General features: G+C 62.1%; 2 protein-coding genes across 6 annotated transcripts; one reads left to right on the top strand and one right to left on the bottom strand.

The window, feature by feature from the left end:
- Nucleotides 1–5,232, top strand: SRPX2 (sushi repeat containing protein X-linked 2). The gene is made up of 10 exons (XM_051630450.1): nucleotides 1–242; nucleotides 2,019–2,105; nucleotides 2,199–2,390; nucleotides 2,519–2,695; nucleotides 3,064–3,190; nucleotides 3,291–3,412; nucleotides 3,527–3,706; nucleotides 3,840–3,973; nucleotides 4,044–4,165; nucleotides 4,476–5,232. The coding sequence occupies exons 1-10, from the start codon at nucleotides 173–175 to the stop codon at nucleotides 4,654–4,656; spliced, it is 1,392 nt and encodes a 463-aa protein (XP_051486410.1). The 5' UTR covers nucleotides 1–172; the 3' UTR covers nucleotides 4,657–5,232.
- Nucleotides 5,233–5,666: 434 nt separating this feature from the next.
- Nucleotides 5,667–13,679, bottom strand: SYTL4 (synaptotagmin like 4). 5 transcript variants are annotated; one of them, XM_051630444.1, is made up of 17 exons: nucleotides 13,616–13,679; nucleotides 12,561–12,723; nucleotides 12,207–12,422; nucleotides 11,600–11,709; nucleotides 11,324–11,438; nucleotides 11,050–11,157; nucleotides 10,654–10,777; nucleotides 10,453–10,543; nucleotides 10,220–10,323; nucleotides 10,025–10,111; nucleotides 9,500–9,678; nucleotides 9,210–9,312; nucleotides 8,178–8,339; nucleotides 7,283–7,388; nucleotides 6,783–6,882; nucleotides 6,068–6,276; nucleotides 5,667–5,946 (listed from the first exon to the last, which is right to left on the bottom strand). In XM_051630444.1, the coding sequence occupies exons 2-17, from the start codon at nucleotides 12,668–12,670 to the stop codon at nucleotides 5,804–5,806; spliced, it is 2,067 nt and encodes a 688-aa protein (XP_051486404.1). In that variant the 5' UTR covers nucleotides 12,671–12,723; nucleotides 13,616–13,679; the 3' UTR covers nucleotides 5,667–5,803. The 5 variants fall into 5 exon arrangements, with proteins under 5 accessions (XP_051486404.1, XP_051486405.1, XP_051486406.1 ...); XM_051630445.1 differs by having other exon boundaries at nucleotides 13,638–13,649; XM_051630446.1 differs by lacking the exon at nucleotides 13,616–13,679 and adding an exon at nucleotides 13,075–13,092.
- Nucleotides 13,680–13,976: the final 297 nt, after the last annotated feature.

The following is a 13,976-nucleotide window of genomic DNA, read 5'->3' as shown; positions in this document are numbered from 1 at the left end:
AGTAGGCTTGCTCAGCACAGGCAGGAGGGCTAGGCGTCTGTGCAGTGACAAGGCGACGGAGGAGGCTGTCGCCCTGCTTCCAGCTCCTCTCCATCCCCCTGAGGGCTCGCGGCTGCCCCCGGACCCAGCGCTGCAGCGGGGCTGGCCCGTCCCCGGCCCCTGACCCCCCAGCATGGCGCAGGAGGCAGCCCCCATCCTGCTGGTGGTCCTCGCCAAGTTGGTGTCATCCACGTGGCACGAAGGTGAGTGTGGGCACAGCGGGGGTCCCTCGAGGGGGCCGCCTGCAGGGTCCTGCTCCCCTCTGGCAGATCACAGGGGAGGGAAGGAAGGAAGGGGTGCCCTGGTGTGGTGGTACTGGGGAGAGCACTGGTGTCTGGAGGGGCTTGGGGTGCCTGCAGGGGTGCGCTGGGAGGTGCAGGGAGGAATAGAGGGGGTGCTGGGAGGCATCCAAAGCAGAGCAGAAAGCCAGCCTCTCCATCACTCCCCTGCCTGCGGGAGTGTAGCATTCCCGTTGACTCCTCTCTCCCGCGGGGGCTCTCAGCCGGCAGATGTTTGCCTGGATGGAGCACTCAGATCCAAATCTCCCTCCGGACGGGCCAATGGGTCAAGAATCAAAGCTGTTTGGGAGGGTTCCCCCTTCCCTGCTGCTGTCCCCATTCTCTTTCTATGTTGCAGTCATGCTCTTGCCTGGTGCAGCCAAGGCTGCGAGGTGGCCCCAGGTGAGAAGGAAAAGGCAGCCCCTGCATGAAGAGGGACAGAGTGCGTGCAGGGACAGAGTGCACCCCATCCCTTGGGGCCCTGGAGGGGGGCTCGGCAGCCCCCCCGGGAAGCAGCTCTGCTCACAGTCCCACTGCCAGCCCCACGGATGCCAGCCCTGTGCTCACCCAGGGCCCCTCTGCTCCCGAGGGAAGCCGTGGCAGCATGGGAAGGGCACTGGGATAAAACACTTTGTGGGAAGGAGTGGGTGACTTAATGGAGCTTGTGGGAAGCGGGGGGGAGTCGCTCTGTAGTAAAGTTCATGTCGGAAAGATGTGTAATGGAGTTCCTCCCCGTGACGGGGGGGCTGCTCCTTGGACTGGCCTCGGCGGGTATCCCCTTCCCAAAACACGGAGCAGAGGAAAGGGGAGATGGGTGCAGCCATGGCAGGGCTACCGCTTGGCCCGGGGTCCCTTTTCCCGGCTGGAGATCCCCCCCATGCCGGAGCCGGGTGGGCTGGCGGCGGGGAGGGGGCAGCGATGGCGGGGGCTGGCGGAAATGCGGCGGAAACGTGAGCTCAGTGCTGGGGAATGCCGCGGCCGGCCGAGGCGCCGAGGGGCCGCGGGGAAGGACGCCAGCCCTCTCCCCCTGCACGGCTCCCTCCCCTCCTGCTGGTCCCGTGCCCCCGGGGATGCGTGTGGGCCAGAGAGTAGCCCAAAAGGATGTTGCATGGCCATCAGGCTAGGGGCCCCTCTGCACAGCAGGGATGGCGTGAGGCCACCAGCTCTGGCCAAGCCCCTCCAGCAGCTTCATCCTTCCCTGGTGTGCCAGGGGCTGCATCCCTGACAGCCCCCTGCCCTGGCAGCATGACGCTCCTCCCGTGCCCTGCACTGGGGGTCCGCTGGGACCAATGGGAGAAGGCAGCTTTTTTCCTTCCCTTGGGATGCCGGGTGGCAGGGACGGTGCCACGGGAGCAGGGGAAGAACTTCCCGGCAGCGCGAAGCTGGGGGTCGGTGCCAGCCCGCTCTGCGCCAGCGCCCGTTTCCTGCCCTAACCGCAGCTGCTCCTGCTGCTGTTTAGTCTGCGGGCTGGTGCCAGCGCAAACCATGTCCCTGGGGACTGGGCTCACCGTCTGCCCGGCTTAACCCTTGACAATGGCCCCAAGGTTGCAGGACAGGAGCTCCTGGGGGTAGGAGCAATCACTGGAGACCAGTGGGATGTTTTGGGGCTGGAGGGTGCTGCTGCCTAGGCAGGCATTGTCACCTGGGCACTGCAGCAGCCATGAAGCATCACGCAGCTCTTTGTCTCTCCCCTCTTCCCAGGGTCTGGCTACTACGCTGCTGAGGGCCACACCAATGAAGTGTATGTGGAAGAACCTCCTCCTGAGCCTGCCCTGGACTACCGCCGAGGTAACGGCACCTGGGTCTATCCCTTGGGTCCCCATGGGGACACAGAGACACGGGGGGGGCAATCACTCCTGTCACCTCGTTTCTTTCCCCCAGTGCCCCAATGGTGTGCCACGCTCAACATCCACCGCGGAGAGGCCACCTGCTACTCGCCCCGGGGAAGCTCCTACCGCAGCAGCCTGGGAACACGCTGCGAGCTGAGCTGCGCCCGCGGGTACCGGCTGGTGGGGCCCAGCACCGTCCAGTGCCTGCCCAGCCGCCACTGGTCTGGAATGGCGTACTGCCGGCGTGAGTGTGCCCTGGCCACCAGCTCACTGCCATCCCTCTGGGCACCCGTTGCAGCTGATCCTGGGCGCTCTGCCTGCCAGCACAGCCGGGCAGCTGCTTCCCTCCCCTTTTTGCTCTCTCCATCCCAGAAATTCGGTGCCACGGGCTGCCAGCGGTGCTGCGGGGCTCCTATGTCTGCTCAGCTGGGGTACAGATGGATTCCCGCTGCGACTACACTTGCCAGCCTGGCTACCAGCTGGAGGGCGACCGGAGACGCATCTGCATGGAAGATGGGCGCTGGAGTGGCAGCGAGCCAATCTGTGTAGGTAAATTCTCACCCTACCGTCCCCGCAGTCCCATGCAGCTGGGGCACACAAGGGCAGGCCACCCTAAATCCCTGGGGTGCCTGCAGGTATCACACCTACACCTCACCCAGCATTGCCAGGGGGTGACAGGCCCTGAGACCCCTGTTCTGCTGCTCCCCGAGGTGCTGTGAGCCCTGAAGCACAGGTTGGTGCAGGGTACGTTGGTCCAGGATCGTGGTGCTCAGTGCTGGCATTGCTGGCTCCAGGGTGCTGGGGTTGTGTGCAGCATCTCTGGGGGGAATGGGTGCCAGGGCGGGCCAGTGCCCAGCTCTCACAGCCCAGCCCCAGCACCTGAAGGTTGCACAGCTCCTTCTCCTCCCTGCGGGTAGATTTGGAGCCTCCTAAGATCCGCTGCCCAGACTCCCGAGAGCGGATAGCCGAGCCAGGCAAGCTGACTGCCACCATCTACTGGGACCCCCCCCGTGTGAGGGACTCTGCTGACGGTGTCATCAAGAGGTGAGGGCAGAGATACTGCAGGCACTGCTGGCGAGGGCTGGGGACAGCACGAGGTGTCCCCTCCTGGGGCCCTGATGCAGAAACCCACTGATGGGTGCAGGGTGATGCTGCGGGGCCCAGAGCCCGGCTCTGAGTTCCCTGAAGGAGAGCATGTGATCCGCTACACCGCCCACGACCAGGCGTACAACCGAGCCAGCTGCAAGTTCCGCATCCGCGTGCAAGGTGAATTGGGCTCCCCTGGGGTTGCCAGCTCCCCTGCCTCCCCCCTGGCTCTGCACCCCATGGCTGGGGCCGTGCCCCATCACCCCCAGCCCTCACCAGCCTCCCTTTTCACAGTGAGGCGCTGTCCTGTCCTGAAGCCCCCGCAGAATGGCTACCTGTCCTGCACCTCCGATGGCAACAACTACGGTGCCACCTGCGAGTACCTGTGCGAGGGGGGCTACGAGCGCCAGGGCACCTCGCTGAGGGTCTGCCAGTCCACCCAGCAGTGGACAGGCTCCCAGCCCCTCTGTGCACGTGAGTGGCGTGGGCCAGGGTGAACCTAGCTGCAGCCATGCCTGGGGAGGTGCTGCCCAGCAAGGAGAAAGGGTGGGGAAGGGGTGATGGGGGGCAAAATGGCACTGCCCCACGTGCTTGCCTCTTGCCTCAGCCATGCAGATCAACACAGCTGTGAACTCAGCTGCCAGCTTGCTGGATCAGTTCCACGAGAAACGTCGCCTCCTTGTCATCTCGGCCCCTGACCCCTCTAACCGCTACTACAAGATGCAGATGTCCATGCTGCAGGTGAGGAGACCTTCCCACCACCCCCTTTCCTATGCCCCCCAGCACCTTCTCACCACCCCCCTCCCCACAGCAAGCCGCCTGTGGGCTGGACCTGCGTCACGTCACCACTGTTGAGCTGGTGGGGCAGCCCCCACATGAGGTGGGACGGATCCGGGAGCACCAGCTGTCCCTCAGCATCATCGAGGAGCTCAGGTAGCAGGGCTGGGGGGCTGTCCTGCAGAGCCAGATGCCAGGGATGGGGACATCTCTGGGGATGGCAAAGCAGGAGGTTGCAGCTGGGTTCGTGGACACTGGAGGGGCTGCACCAGAGAGGCTTGTGCAATGTGGGGCACCCCTGGCGTGCCCAAATACATCCCCAGACCCTTCTGGGGCTCACAACCCAAGGAAGAGATGGGAGCCATCACCTCAGGAGGACCTAAGCGTGCTAGCATGGGATGGGCAGGCTCAGCCCCAACTCGCAGCCACCCAGCCCTGACTCGTGGCTCCCCCCTGCACCCCCCAGGCAGTTCCTGCACCTCACCCGCTTCCACTTCAACGCGGTGCTGCTGGACAAGGGGGGCACTGACCGTGAGCGCTACATCTCCCCCATCAACCCTGACGAGCTCTTTGTCTTCATCGACACCTACCTGCTGAGCGAGCGGGAGGCGGCACGGCGGGCACAGAGTGGGGACCCCTGCGAGTGAGGCAGCGCTGGGGAGACCCCCCCTCTGCCTCCAGCCTCGTGACAGACACCTTCCTTTCTGCTTTTCTAGTCGCCCACCGTAGAGGAGGACCAGGGAGCTGAGGGCAGCCAGGGGAAGGGGAGCCCCTCTCCAGCACAGAGAGGCGAGCAGGGATGGGGACAGGGGCCATGTGTGGCAGCATCCCCGCTGCCCAGCAGCCTGGAGCAGCCTCTCTCCAGCTGTGGGGAGGGATGGCCCAGCCTGGCCAGAACCACAGCAGGAACCACCAGAGTGTCTCCACTAGACCCCAGGGCAGGGGGGAGATGGGGAAGCCAGAGCAGAGTAGAGTGGACAGGCCAGGGCAGCAGCCTCTAATGCAGCAGCTTCACCCTCCCCACGGCCATTCTCACCCCATGCACAACCCGAACCCCCTCCCTCCCTCCCTGGCACTGCTACCAAGGTCCTGCCCCAGTTGCCAAAAAGCCTTTAGTAAAAGCAGACAGCTCCATACTCAGCAAAGCCAGCACACAGCCCACCCTGAGGGCTCATCCTCCCCACCCTACCCTTCGCTTCCCCTTCCACCAGCCATGGGGCAACCCTTCCTGGGAACTGTTTTGGCAGTAAAATATTGACTCTAAATAAATACATTTGTATAAAAGTGCTGGCAGAAGGTGTGTTGCAAGGAGGGCCAGGGAATCTATCTCTCCTAGGGACCACTACCCCCAGCACCCACAAGCCCCTGTGGCTCCATCCCAGCCTTATTCCCAGAGCCGGCAGCAAACTGTGGGAGGAGGGTAGAGAAGACAAGGAGGGATCAGGCCGTGAAACAGAGCGGGTGGAAGGGAGAAGAATGGAAAGAATGGAAAGAAGGAAAAAAAAACAACAACCACATTTCAAAGCATTTCGCCTGGGGGGAAAGAAGGGAGGGTCCACAAGGACTCCAGCTCAGCCTGAAATTTGGTGCAAAGCCCAAAACAAAAGGAAAACCCTTTAAACAAAGCTAGGCCAGGAAGATTTTCTGCCCAAGCCTGTTTAGAGAAGGTCATGTTTATTAAAGTATAAGCAAAAAGAGTAACCAAGTTTGGCAGCCCTGCTGGGCCATGCAGTGAGTGCAGCTTCTGAGGATAGGTGCCAGCCCTTGGCGACCACCTGGTGCTGGTGCCACAACCTATGGGCTCAGCTTGGCCATGGTGGAGCGGAGCTGGAGTGTCCCCTCTGCCCATGAGCCTGGGTACTGGCGCATCTTCTGCCACAGGTTCAGCTCCTCGCCCATGGAGTCCATCCAGTCCACAGCCTGCCCATTGCTCATGCCTGGGAGAAAGGATGGAGGTAGGCAGGAGTTACTGCCAGAGCAGCCTCCTCCCCACAGTGAGGTGACACCAAAGCAAGGCTGCCTGTCCCCAGGGTTTGATGGGACCCCAGGGTTCCTCACCGTTGCCCACTCCCAGACGGACACCCCCAAGGAAGTCATTGCTGGACAGTGGCTCCCTGTCCCAGACCGTCAGCTCCAGGCAGATGTGCTGCAGGTCTTCGGGGTTGATGCCATTGTAGACAAACGTGTGGTTGTAATGAGGGTTCAAGGTCTTCTTCACCACAGGTGTCTTCCTCTTTGAGGCCTTGTTTTTGTGTGGCAGAAGGTAGCTGGGGGAAGCAGCCCCTTGGGTTAGAAGCATGACTGTAACTGCCTTCAGGCCCAGGGACTGGGGCACCCCAGTACCCCAGGACTGGGTCTGGTGCCCACCTTCCCTAACATAGCCCAAGAAGAGCCAATATGGTCTTCAAGGGGGTGGGTCTCTGCCCTGACTCCTGAGATGGGGCTCAGCAGACTGCAGGTGGTCTCAGGAGGGCAAGGTCTGTAGCCTGCTTGTCCCCAGCTGCTCAGTGGCCTGGTGACCTCTAGGAAGACAGTTCGATGGCACCTGGAGCCATGCCCTGCATGCAGCCTCCCACTGCGACCTCTCAGCTGGCGAAAACTCAAGAGATACCAGGACCATCTCACCTCCAGACAGAGGTGGGCAGATGGTGACTTTCAGGGTACCAATACAGGCAGCATGGAGCAGCTAGCAGAGAGACCATCCCTCCCGAAGGCAGTTCTGGGATGCCAGCAATGACTTAATTTCCTCCCCCACCCAGGACCCACCACTCACCCCTTAACAAAGCTGTCTGACGTCCCCCCAGGTTTGGCAGCTGTGAGGTTCTTGGCTTCTTTGATCCAGACCTGGAGCTCACCACCTTCCCCTGCTTTGCCTAGGAAAATCCAACGCAGCAAGAATTAATCAACCTTAATTTCCAGCACTGCTGACTTCTGTAAAGGTCTTGCTGAACAGTCTTCATGGCAGAGGGAGGTACAGATGTCCAGCTGGTATCTCCTCCTGCCTCCTCCCATACTGTCCCTGCCTGCTGAGGCTACAGCAGACAAGTGCTCCACATGGGGCCTGACAGTCCAACCTGGTCAAGCCTCAGGAAAGCACTGGGACAACCCAGCCAGCCTGAGGGCAGACAGGTCTTCCCCAACCCACAGCAGCATTGTGGCATTGCAGAGGAGAAGGCTGCAGTGGCACCAACCCAGAAATCCACCCAGGCCCAGCTGCTTGGCCACAAGCGGGTCTCCCAGGCTGCACAGAGATCCTGCAGCTCCAGCACTCACCTTTCCTGCCATTCCCAGCCCCAGGGTGCTTGGAAGATGGGATATACTTCATGGAGACAACCAGCTCTCCCTTGTACTGGGGGAGACCAGAAGCATCAGCCCCAATCTACAAAGAGGCAAAGATTATCAAACACTGCTGGAGAGGCCAGAGCAGACATGGTGATGGCCCACCCTGCAGGCAGCACATCCCATGCTGAGCCAAAGGCCTTGGCTTACCCTAGAGGTGGTTTAGCCAACACAAATGCCCACAGACCCTCCCCAGCATCACCAGGACAGACAGACCAGCTCCTTTGGGATCCCCCTGGGATCCCACTTGGGCTCAGCAGCTCCCTTAGGAAACCCTGTTTAGGGGTTCCCACAAGCTGCTGGAGCCCCAGCAATGCTGAGGGCTGAGCCCACAGTACAACGTAGTCAAGAGAACCAGACTCATGCCCAGCAGCAGCATCTGCTATTGCCATTGAGCTGCACAAAGGCCCTCACTGCAGAGCTCTGCAGTCTGCAGTAGGATGTCCCAGACAATTTCCTCCATTTGTTTCCCTGAAGTTGGCTCCAGTTCCTGCCGGTCAGGACAGGGAGCTGGGAAGAGCCGCACTCTTGAAGCACTCAAGCAAGCAAAATGAAAATACCTGATGGGACAGAAACATCCCACTGCATCCCATAGGGGACAAGCTGAGGAGGAGGAAAGCTCAGCTTATGGCAGAAGATCTGCCCTTTTTAACTACTACTGCTGTCTGCTCTGGGGTCTTTGTTACTCCAAGATTTGATTTGGGGTGAGCCTTCTGGCAGCTCTTATCTGAGATCTCTGCACCCTGTTCCCACTGAGGGCCACCCCCAGGACAGGACCAGGCAAGGGAGGCTGCTGCAAACAGCAGGGCTGGGGTGGCAGGGCCAGGACCTTGCCGTGCAGGGGCAGAAACTCCTCCAGATGGCTCTTGAAGTTCCAGGCATCCAGTGGGACCTCCACCTCTCCCAGAAATGTGTTTCGGCCAAAGCGATCGTGGTGCCAGACTGAGAACTGCAGCATCCTTGCAAGCAGGAGGGACTTGTTAATCTCATACTAGGAAGAGAGACAGGAAAACCACCAGTGAGCAGGCAGCACCAAACAGGGGACAGGCTTGCCGTACACTATCAGCCACAGCTCTCCAGCAGGAGAGGAGACAGGTTTGAGAAGCAATGGATGCACACAGGAGACTATTTTTCTTCCTTTCCAAGCCTGCTGAAACCTCAAAGTCCCAGGGCAGTGGTGCAGGAGCCTGTGCTCTCCAGGCAAGTGGTCCTCAGAACCTGTGCAGAGCCAGGACCAGGACTCATGGCATCCAGCCACCCCACCACAAGCAAAGCCCTGCCAACCCACCAAGCCTCAGCTGATCAGTGTGAGACCTCAGCAAACCCAGAGCTCTGGGAGCCTGGGAACGCAACCACAGTTCCCACTTTACTCCTGCCCGGTGAGTGTCTGGCCTCAGTGATGTGCTGCCAGGCTCAGGGACGGTGCCAGCCCTTCCCACCACCCTGCTGTGGCTGCAACAGGGGCTCTGAAGGGCAGTGCCAGGTGCTTCTGCCCCAGGGTCCAGAACTGCCTTAGCTCTGCCTCTGCTCTCCCACCACTGTAACCTGTCTGCAATGGTCCAGGAGCCTTCTTCACAGGAAAGCAATGTCCAGGGGTAAGCAGAAGGCCCCCAGCTCTGAGGGATGCCACAGGAGCCAGGACAAACATTCACATCTGGCTGTGTCTCCACCTCACCATGACACCCAGGGCTTGACACCACAGCTGCATCAGAGCAGTCACCAAGCCTGGAAACTGGGGTTTTCCAGCTTTCAGGGTGCAGTGTCTGGAATGGGTCCTCTGCAGAGCCCCCGCCTCAGGGTCTGGAGCCCAGCCCAGCCCGGCAGTGGGGAACGGGCTGTGCCCCAACCCATGCCCACTCACCTTCAGCAGCTCGTTGTACAGCGGGTTGATGGTGTTGCGTTTGATGGTAGTCTTGCGTTTCCCTTGCCGGGACTTGTCAGGCAGGAGGTAGGTCTTCACGTACCTGAAGGGAGGAGCAGGCAGCAATTCACCAGGGTCTGCCCACAACTAACTCCCATAACCCCCCTTAGCCCCCCAGCAGGACAATCCCAGACCTCCCCTACTTACAGCTCCCATCTCTGGTGGGCTCCCCACAACCCAGCCAAGTCCCCCCCGTGGTGCCACCAGCCACCACCCCTCCCAGCTCTCACGGGTTGGAGCGCTTCTTGGCCTCGTCCCCATAGGCCAGCTGGCGACACTCCTTGACGTGAATGAACAAGGTCTGTGTCTTCTGCTCGTAGCTCAGGGAGAAGGAGATTCCCCCAGTGACTGCAACATTTCCGAAGTCACCGGCCTCACTGTAAATGCTGACCATGCTCCCCAGAGTGCTCTGGAAGACACGGCAGGGTTGACATGGGGCATACTCAGTGGTAGGTCCCTCCTCAACCTCAGCATGGCTATACTCCCCACACCTCCTCCAAACAGCCCCACCCTCACTTCTCTGTGGCTAGGGATGGCCACCCAGTGCCTCCAACATCCATGCAGGCTCTCTGGAAGAGAGCTGGGTCTCTGCTTTTTGATTCCCTTCAGGGGAAGGAAGCTCCCGTGCCCCAAGCTCTTGCCCTCCATACCCCAGGAGCTGCCCACCCCACCTCCCTCCCAGGCAACCCCTCGGTGCTGCCCTTCTCCATAACTTCTTCCTGTGGAGCAGAGCACGGCTGTGCTGCGGGACTCACGGAGGAGGTGCCGCTGCGCATGCTGCCCCGGGCCACCCTCTGCCGGTGGATCTCCACCAGGTTATCAATGTCCTCCTCCTCCTCCTCCTGCAAGGAGAAAGACTAACTGCCTGAGTGGGGAGCAGCAGGACATGGCCAACCAGCCAGCTGCTCCTCCACCTGGCAGCCAGCTCTGCAGGACACCGAGGGTCTCACCAGCTCTGTGTTGAGGCCAGGGACTGACTTGCTCCTGTCCCCCAAGGAACTGCCTTCCCCCACAAAGTCCTCTGGGCGCAGGTCAATCACCGACTTGGTGTAGTCTGAACAAGAGACAGTGGCACAGTGCAGGACTAGCACTGCTGCTCCTGCCCTGAGAAGGGCTGCTATAGCCTCTCCCATCCACACTGCCAGGTTGGCACCCAAACCCCCTGCACCCACGCAGCTCTCACCTGCTGGCCTCACCACCCGCCGGGGATTCTTCTTGAATATCATTTCATGCTCATCGACCGAGGCGTTGCCGTGGCTCCCCATGGTGGCATCCTGGGGAGGAAGGGTCCCTTCAGGGCAGGGCAGAGTGGACACCCCACAGGGCTCCCAGTCCCCACACCCCAGGACAGGGCTGAGCCCACCAGAGAAGCAGCAGCACACACCCGTCCATCAGAGAATGTGTTTTTGGAGCGGAGAGGGAGGGTGAGGCTGGAGGCAGCGGGTCCTGCTGGTGCAGCAACCTCCTTTCCATCTTTGAGAGGGGTGGCTCTCTCCAAGGAGTTACTCCTGCAGAGGACACAAAAAGGTCTGCCCCAAGACAAGAGAAAACGGGGGTGGGGAAGCACTGTCTCCTCACAAGCTCCTCAGAGCACCCCAGCCTGCCCAGGGCCAGGTTTCAGCACAGCAAGAGAAGCCAACTGCCCCTCACTAGACCAAGAACATGGAACAGAGAAAAACATGCTTCAGAAGAAGGTCTTCATCCTCTGCCAGGCCAACCTGGCCGTGCACAACCTGGCCATGCACAACCTGCCCAATGTGAACCCCAAGAAACCCCTCACCTGCCCCTCACACCACCAGGACTAGATCTGTAGCCATCCAGGCTCATATTTTCCATAGACTCTGTGTCGCTTTTGCCATCCTGAGGTTCTGAAGCATCCAGAAACAAACTGCAGACAAACAAAACCACAAGTATGTCCTGTTTGGTGAGGAGGCTGGTCTGAGAGAGAGCTTCTGCATCACCAATGATGCAAACAGGGTGGCAGTGTTCCTTCTGTCCCCGCAGAAGAGACAGACTGGTGCCCAGCGTGGGGGAAATGGCAGGGATATCCTCACCTTGGCTCCTCTCGGGGTGCTGGGGGGCTCTGCCGCTGGGCTGTGGAGGAGATTTTGGGCTCTCTAAGCTGGGCTTTCTGGAGGAGGGTCTGTCCCACAGTCTCTCTTTTGCTGGCTGGAAGGAGAGAGGCATCAGGAGGACCACCGCTCCACGCGCATTGCCTGGAGCAGAAGCTTCTCTTGGCTAAATCCATAACGGATAGAGGTGCACTATGGAAAGCCAGAGCATCCTGGAGGGCCCGGCTGTGATAGAAGGCATTGCTGTGGCAGCCCTACCTGCTGTCCTGTGCCGCAGGGACAGCCGCACCATGTCGCTGCCCAGCCGGTTGGCAAAGCGATTCACCCTCTGGTCATAGAACCAGTCACCTGTTGTCTTCTTCAGTTCACTGCAGGGCAGGGAGGCAATAAGGGGCAGTCAGGAGCAGAGGGAGGCAGCTCCCTGTGCTCCACTGCCACTCTTGATGCTGCCACGTTGAGCACAGGCACCATAAGCATGTTTGGCAGGTGGCTGGGCAGAGATGATGCACTGGGCAGATGACAGGCACAGCTGTGTCCCCAGCAAACAAGATGGGGAGGCATTTGTAGGACAGGGGAGGCTGAGAGGGAGGAAACCTGGGGTGCTTGAGATGCAGGCTGTGCAAGGAGCATGGGGATATGCTGGAGTGAAGTAAGGGAAGGAGCAGGGTGGGCATGAATGAGATCAACGAGTGGGGCACAACCCACTTCTCCATCCCCCAACCATGGGTGCCCACTCAGGGAGGTAACAGCAGTGTCAGCTGCCCTGCACTGGAGCTAGGAGAGGTTGGCCATGGGGCATCAAGCTGTGGTAACAGGGAGGAGGAAGGGGACAGGAGGTCCCTGCCATTTGTGCCGGGGTACTCACGCCTCCTTGGAGCAGACTTTGCAGCGCCAGGAGCCGTTGGGGCTGTATGAGCGGCAGTCCCGGCACACCAAGTGGTTGCAGCCCCGGCAGGTGTTGCCCTTGGGGCTGACGCGGCCCAGGCTCTGCTGGCAGCGGGCACACGTCCGCTCGCTGTAGCGCTGGCTGCCCCGCTTGGCTCCCTTGCGCCGGATCTCCAGCAGCTCGTTCTTCAGGCGCCTGCTCGGACCCCAACATCGGGAGCTGTCAGAGCAGCCGCGGCACCGCAGAGCAAGCCCCGCTGCCCGCACCCTCACCCCTCCAGCCACTTCGAGAGCAAAACGGGGAAACCAGCCCTCGACTCGTCCACGGCCTCACCTGATTCTCTTCTCCTCTGCTTTGCGGAGCTCCTCGTCGCGCTGCAGGACCTGCAGGATCAGATCCCTCTCGGCGTCCGACAGGAAGGACAGGTCCACGGCCTCCGACATCGCTCCACCCGTGACCGCTCGCCCGGGCCAGAAGCAGGACGGACGGATCCGTGCTAGGAGCGAGGAGCCCCCCGCTCAGCGCAGCCCCGTCCCGGGCTCGTAACCCGCATCAGCCCGGCTCTGCCGCGGACCCCCTGCCTGCACCCCGCGGCAGGACGGGCCGACTCCCCCCGCCCCGATCCTCGTACCCAAGACTCCGTCTGGCTGGTGCCGCCGCCCCTGGGGCCCGCACCCCGCCCGCCGCCCCCCCCGCGGCCCGGCCCGGGGCACGGCGCGGCTGCGGGCTGGGCTCTCGGCTGCCTGCCAGCCCCAGTGACCTCAGCCGGCTCCGTGGGATCCGAGCTGACGCCCAGCACCCCCGGCTAGGAAGGAGCTGCCCCAGGCTGCTGCACCCACAAACGCACCCCGGACTCGGAGACCTGCTGGTCCCCCCGCGAAGCAGCCGAGCGCGGAGGCGCAGCCGGAGCCCCAGCGAGAGCCGGAGCAAGATCAGGATCCGGACCGAGGGGCCACGGGTGCCGACAGCCGGACCCCGGGCCCCGCGGCAGCGGAGCCGGGCGGAACCGCACTCCCGGAGAGCCTGCTCGGGGGTCTGCAGCCCCCCCGCTGCTCGCCCGGGACGGCGGGACCGACAAGCCGGGGGGACGGACGGACGGACGGCGGCTGGAAGGGGCTGCTGCCGAGCCCGGCGAGAAGGGTCCTCCTGTCACCGCACCCTGGTGTGGCCCGTGGACGAGGGGGACGGCTGGCCGGGCCCCGGACACCTCTCTGCCTGGGGGCTTCAGGGCTGCCGCGGAGCCCCATGGCCACTGGAGCAGGGGGGGCCCGGCAGTCGTCCCCCCGCCCGTCGCCCACCCGCCCGTTCCCCGCCCTGCGCTCCCCCGCCCGCAGCGGGACCCCCCGGCCCAGCCGCCCCCGCCCGCCCCAAGCGGGGCCGCCCGGTACCTGCCGCGGCTCCGCCCGGTACCTGCCGCGGCTCCGCCGGCGCCTCCCGGCAGCAGCGGAGGGGGGAGCGAGGGCGGGACCGCGTCCTTAAAGGGGCCGCGCCTGCAGCACCTGCGGCACCGACGGGGCGGCCCGGGCGGGACGCGGTTCCCGCCCCCTCACAGCATCACAGACTGGTTTGGGTTGGAAGGGATCTTAAAGATAAATCTATTTCCAAAGCCCCTGGCATGGGCAAGGACACCTCCCACTAGACCAGGTTGCTCCAAACTCCATTCAGCCTGGCCTTGAACACTTCCAGGGATGGGGCAGCCAGAGCTTCTCTGGGCAGCTCCTCCCTGAGAGCACACACGCGTCGGCACAA

The sequence above is a fragment of the Apus apus genome, chromosome 12 (genome assembly GCF_020740795.1).
Source record: "Apus apus isolate bApuApu2 chromosome 12, bApuApu2.pri.cur, whole genome shotgun sequence".
Classification (NCBI taxonomy): Eukaryota; Metazoa; Chordata; class Aves; order Apodiformes; family Apodidae; genus Apus; species Apus apus.
Note: the sequence above shows the minus strand (reverse complement) of the source record. Positions and strands in the feature narration are given on the sequence as shown.

Excerpts from the sequence above, each read along its gene's own strand:
- SRPX2 (XM_051630450.1), top strand. The coding sequence starts at position 173 with ATGGCGCAGGAGGCAGCCCCCATCCTGCTGGTGGTCCTCGCCAAGTTG. Across the intron at positions 243-2,018 it reads GTCATCCACGTGGCACGAAG|GGTCTGGCTACTACGCTGCT; the intron begins GTGAGTGTGGGC and ends CCCTCTTCCCAG. Across the intron at positions 3,413-3,526 it reads GTTCCGCATCCGCGTGCAAG|TGAGGCGCTGTCCTGTCCTG; the intron begins GTGAATTGGGCT and ends CCCTTTTCACAG.
- SYTL4 (XM_051630444.1), bottom strand. The coding sequence starts at position 12,670 with ATGTCGGAGGCCGTGGACCTGTCCTTCCTGTCGGACGCCGAGAGGGAT. Across the intron at positions 10,324-10,452 it reads GCGGGTGGTGAGGCCAGCAG|ACTACACCAAGTCGGTGATT; the intron begins GTGAGAGCTGCG and ends TCTCTTGTTCAG. Across the intron at positions 6,883-7,282 it reads GGCTGGGAATGGCAGGAAAG|GCAAAGCAGGGGAAGGTGGT; the intron begins GTGAGTGCTGGA and ends GGATTTTCCTAG.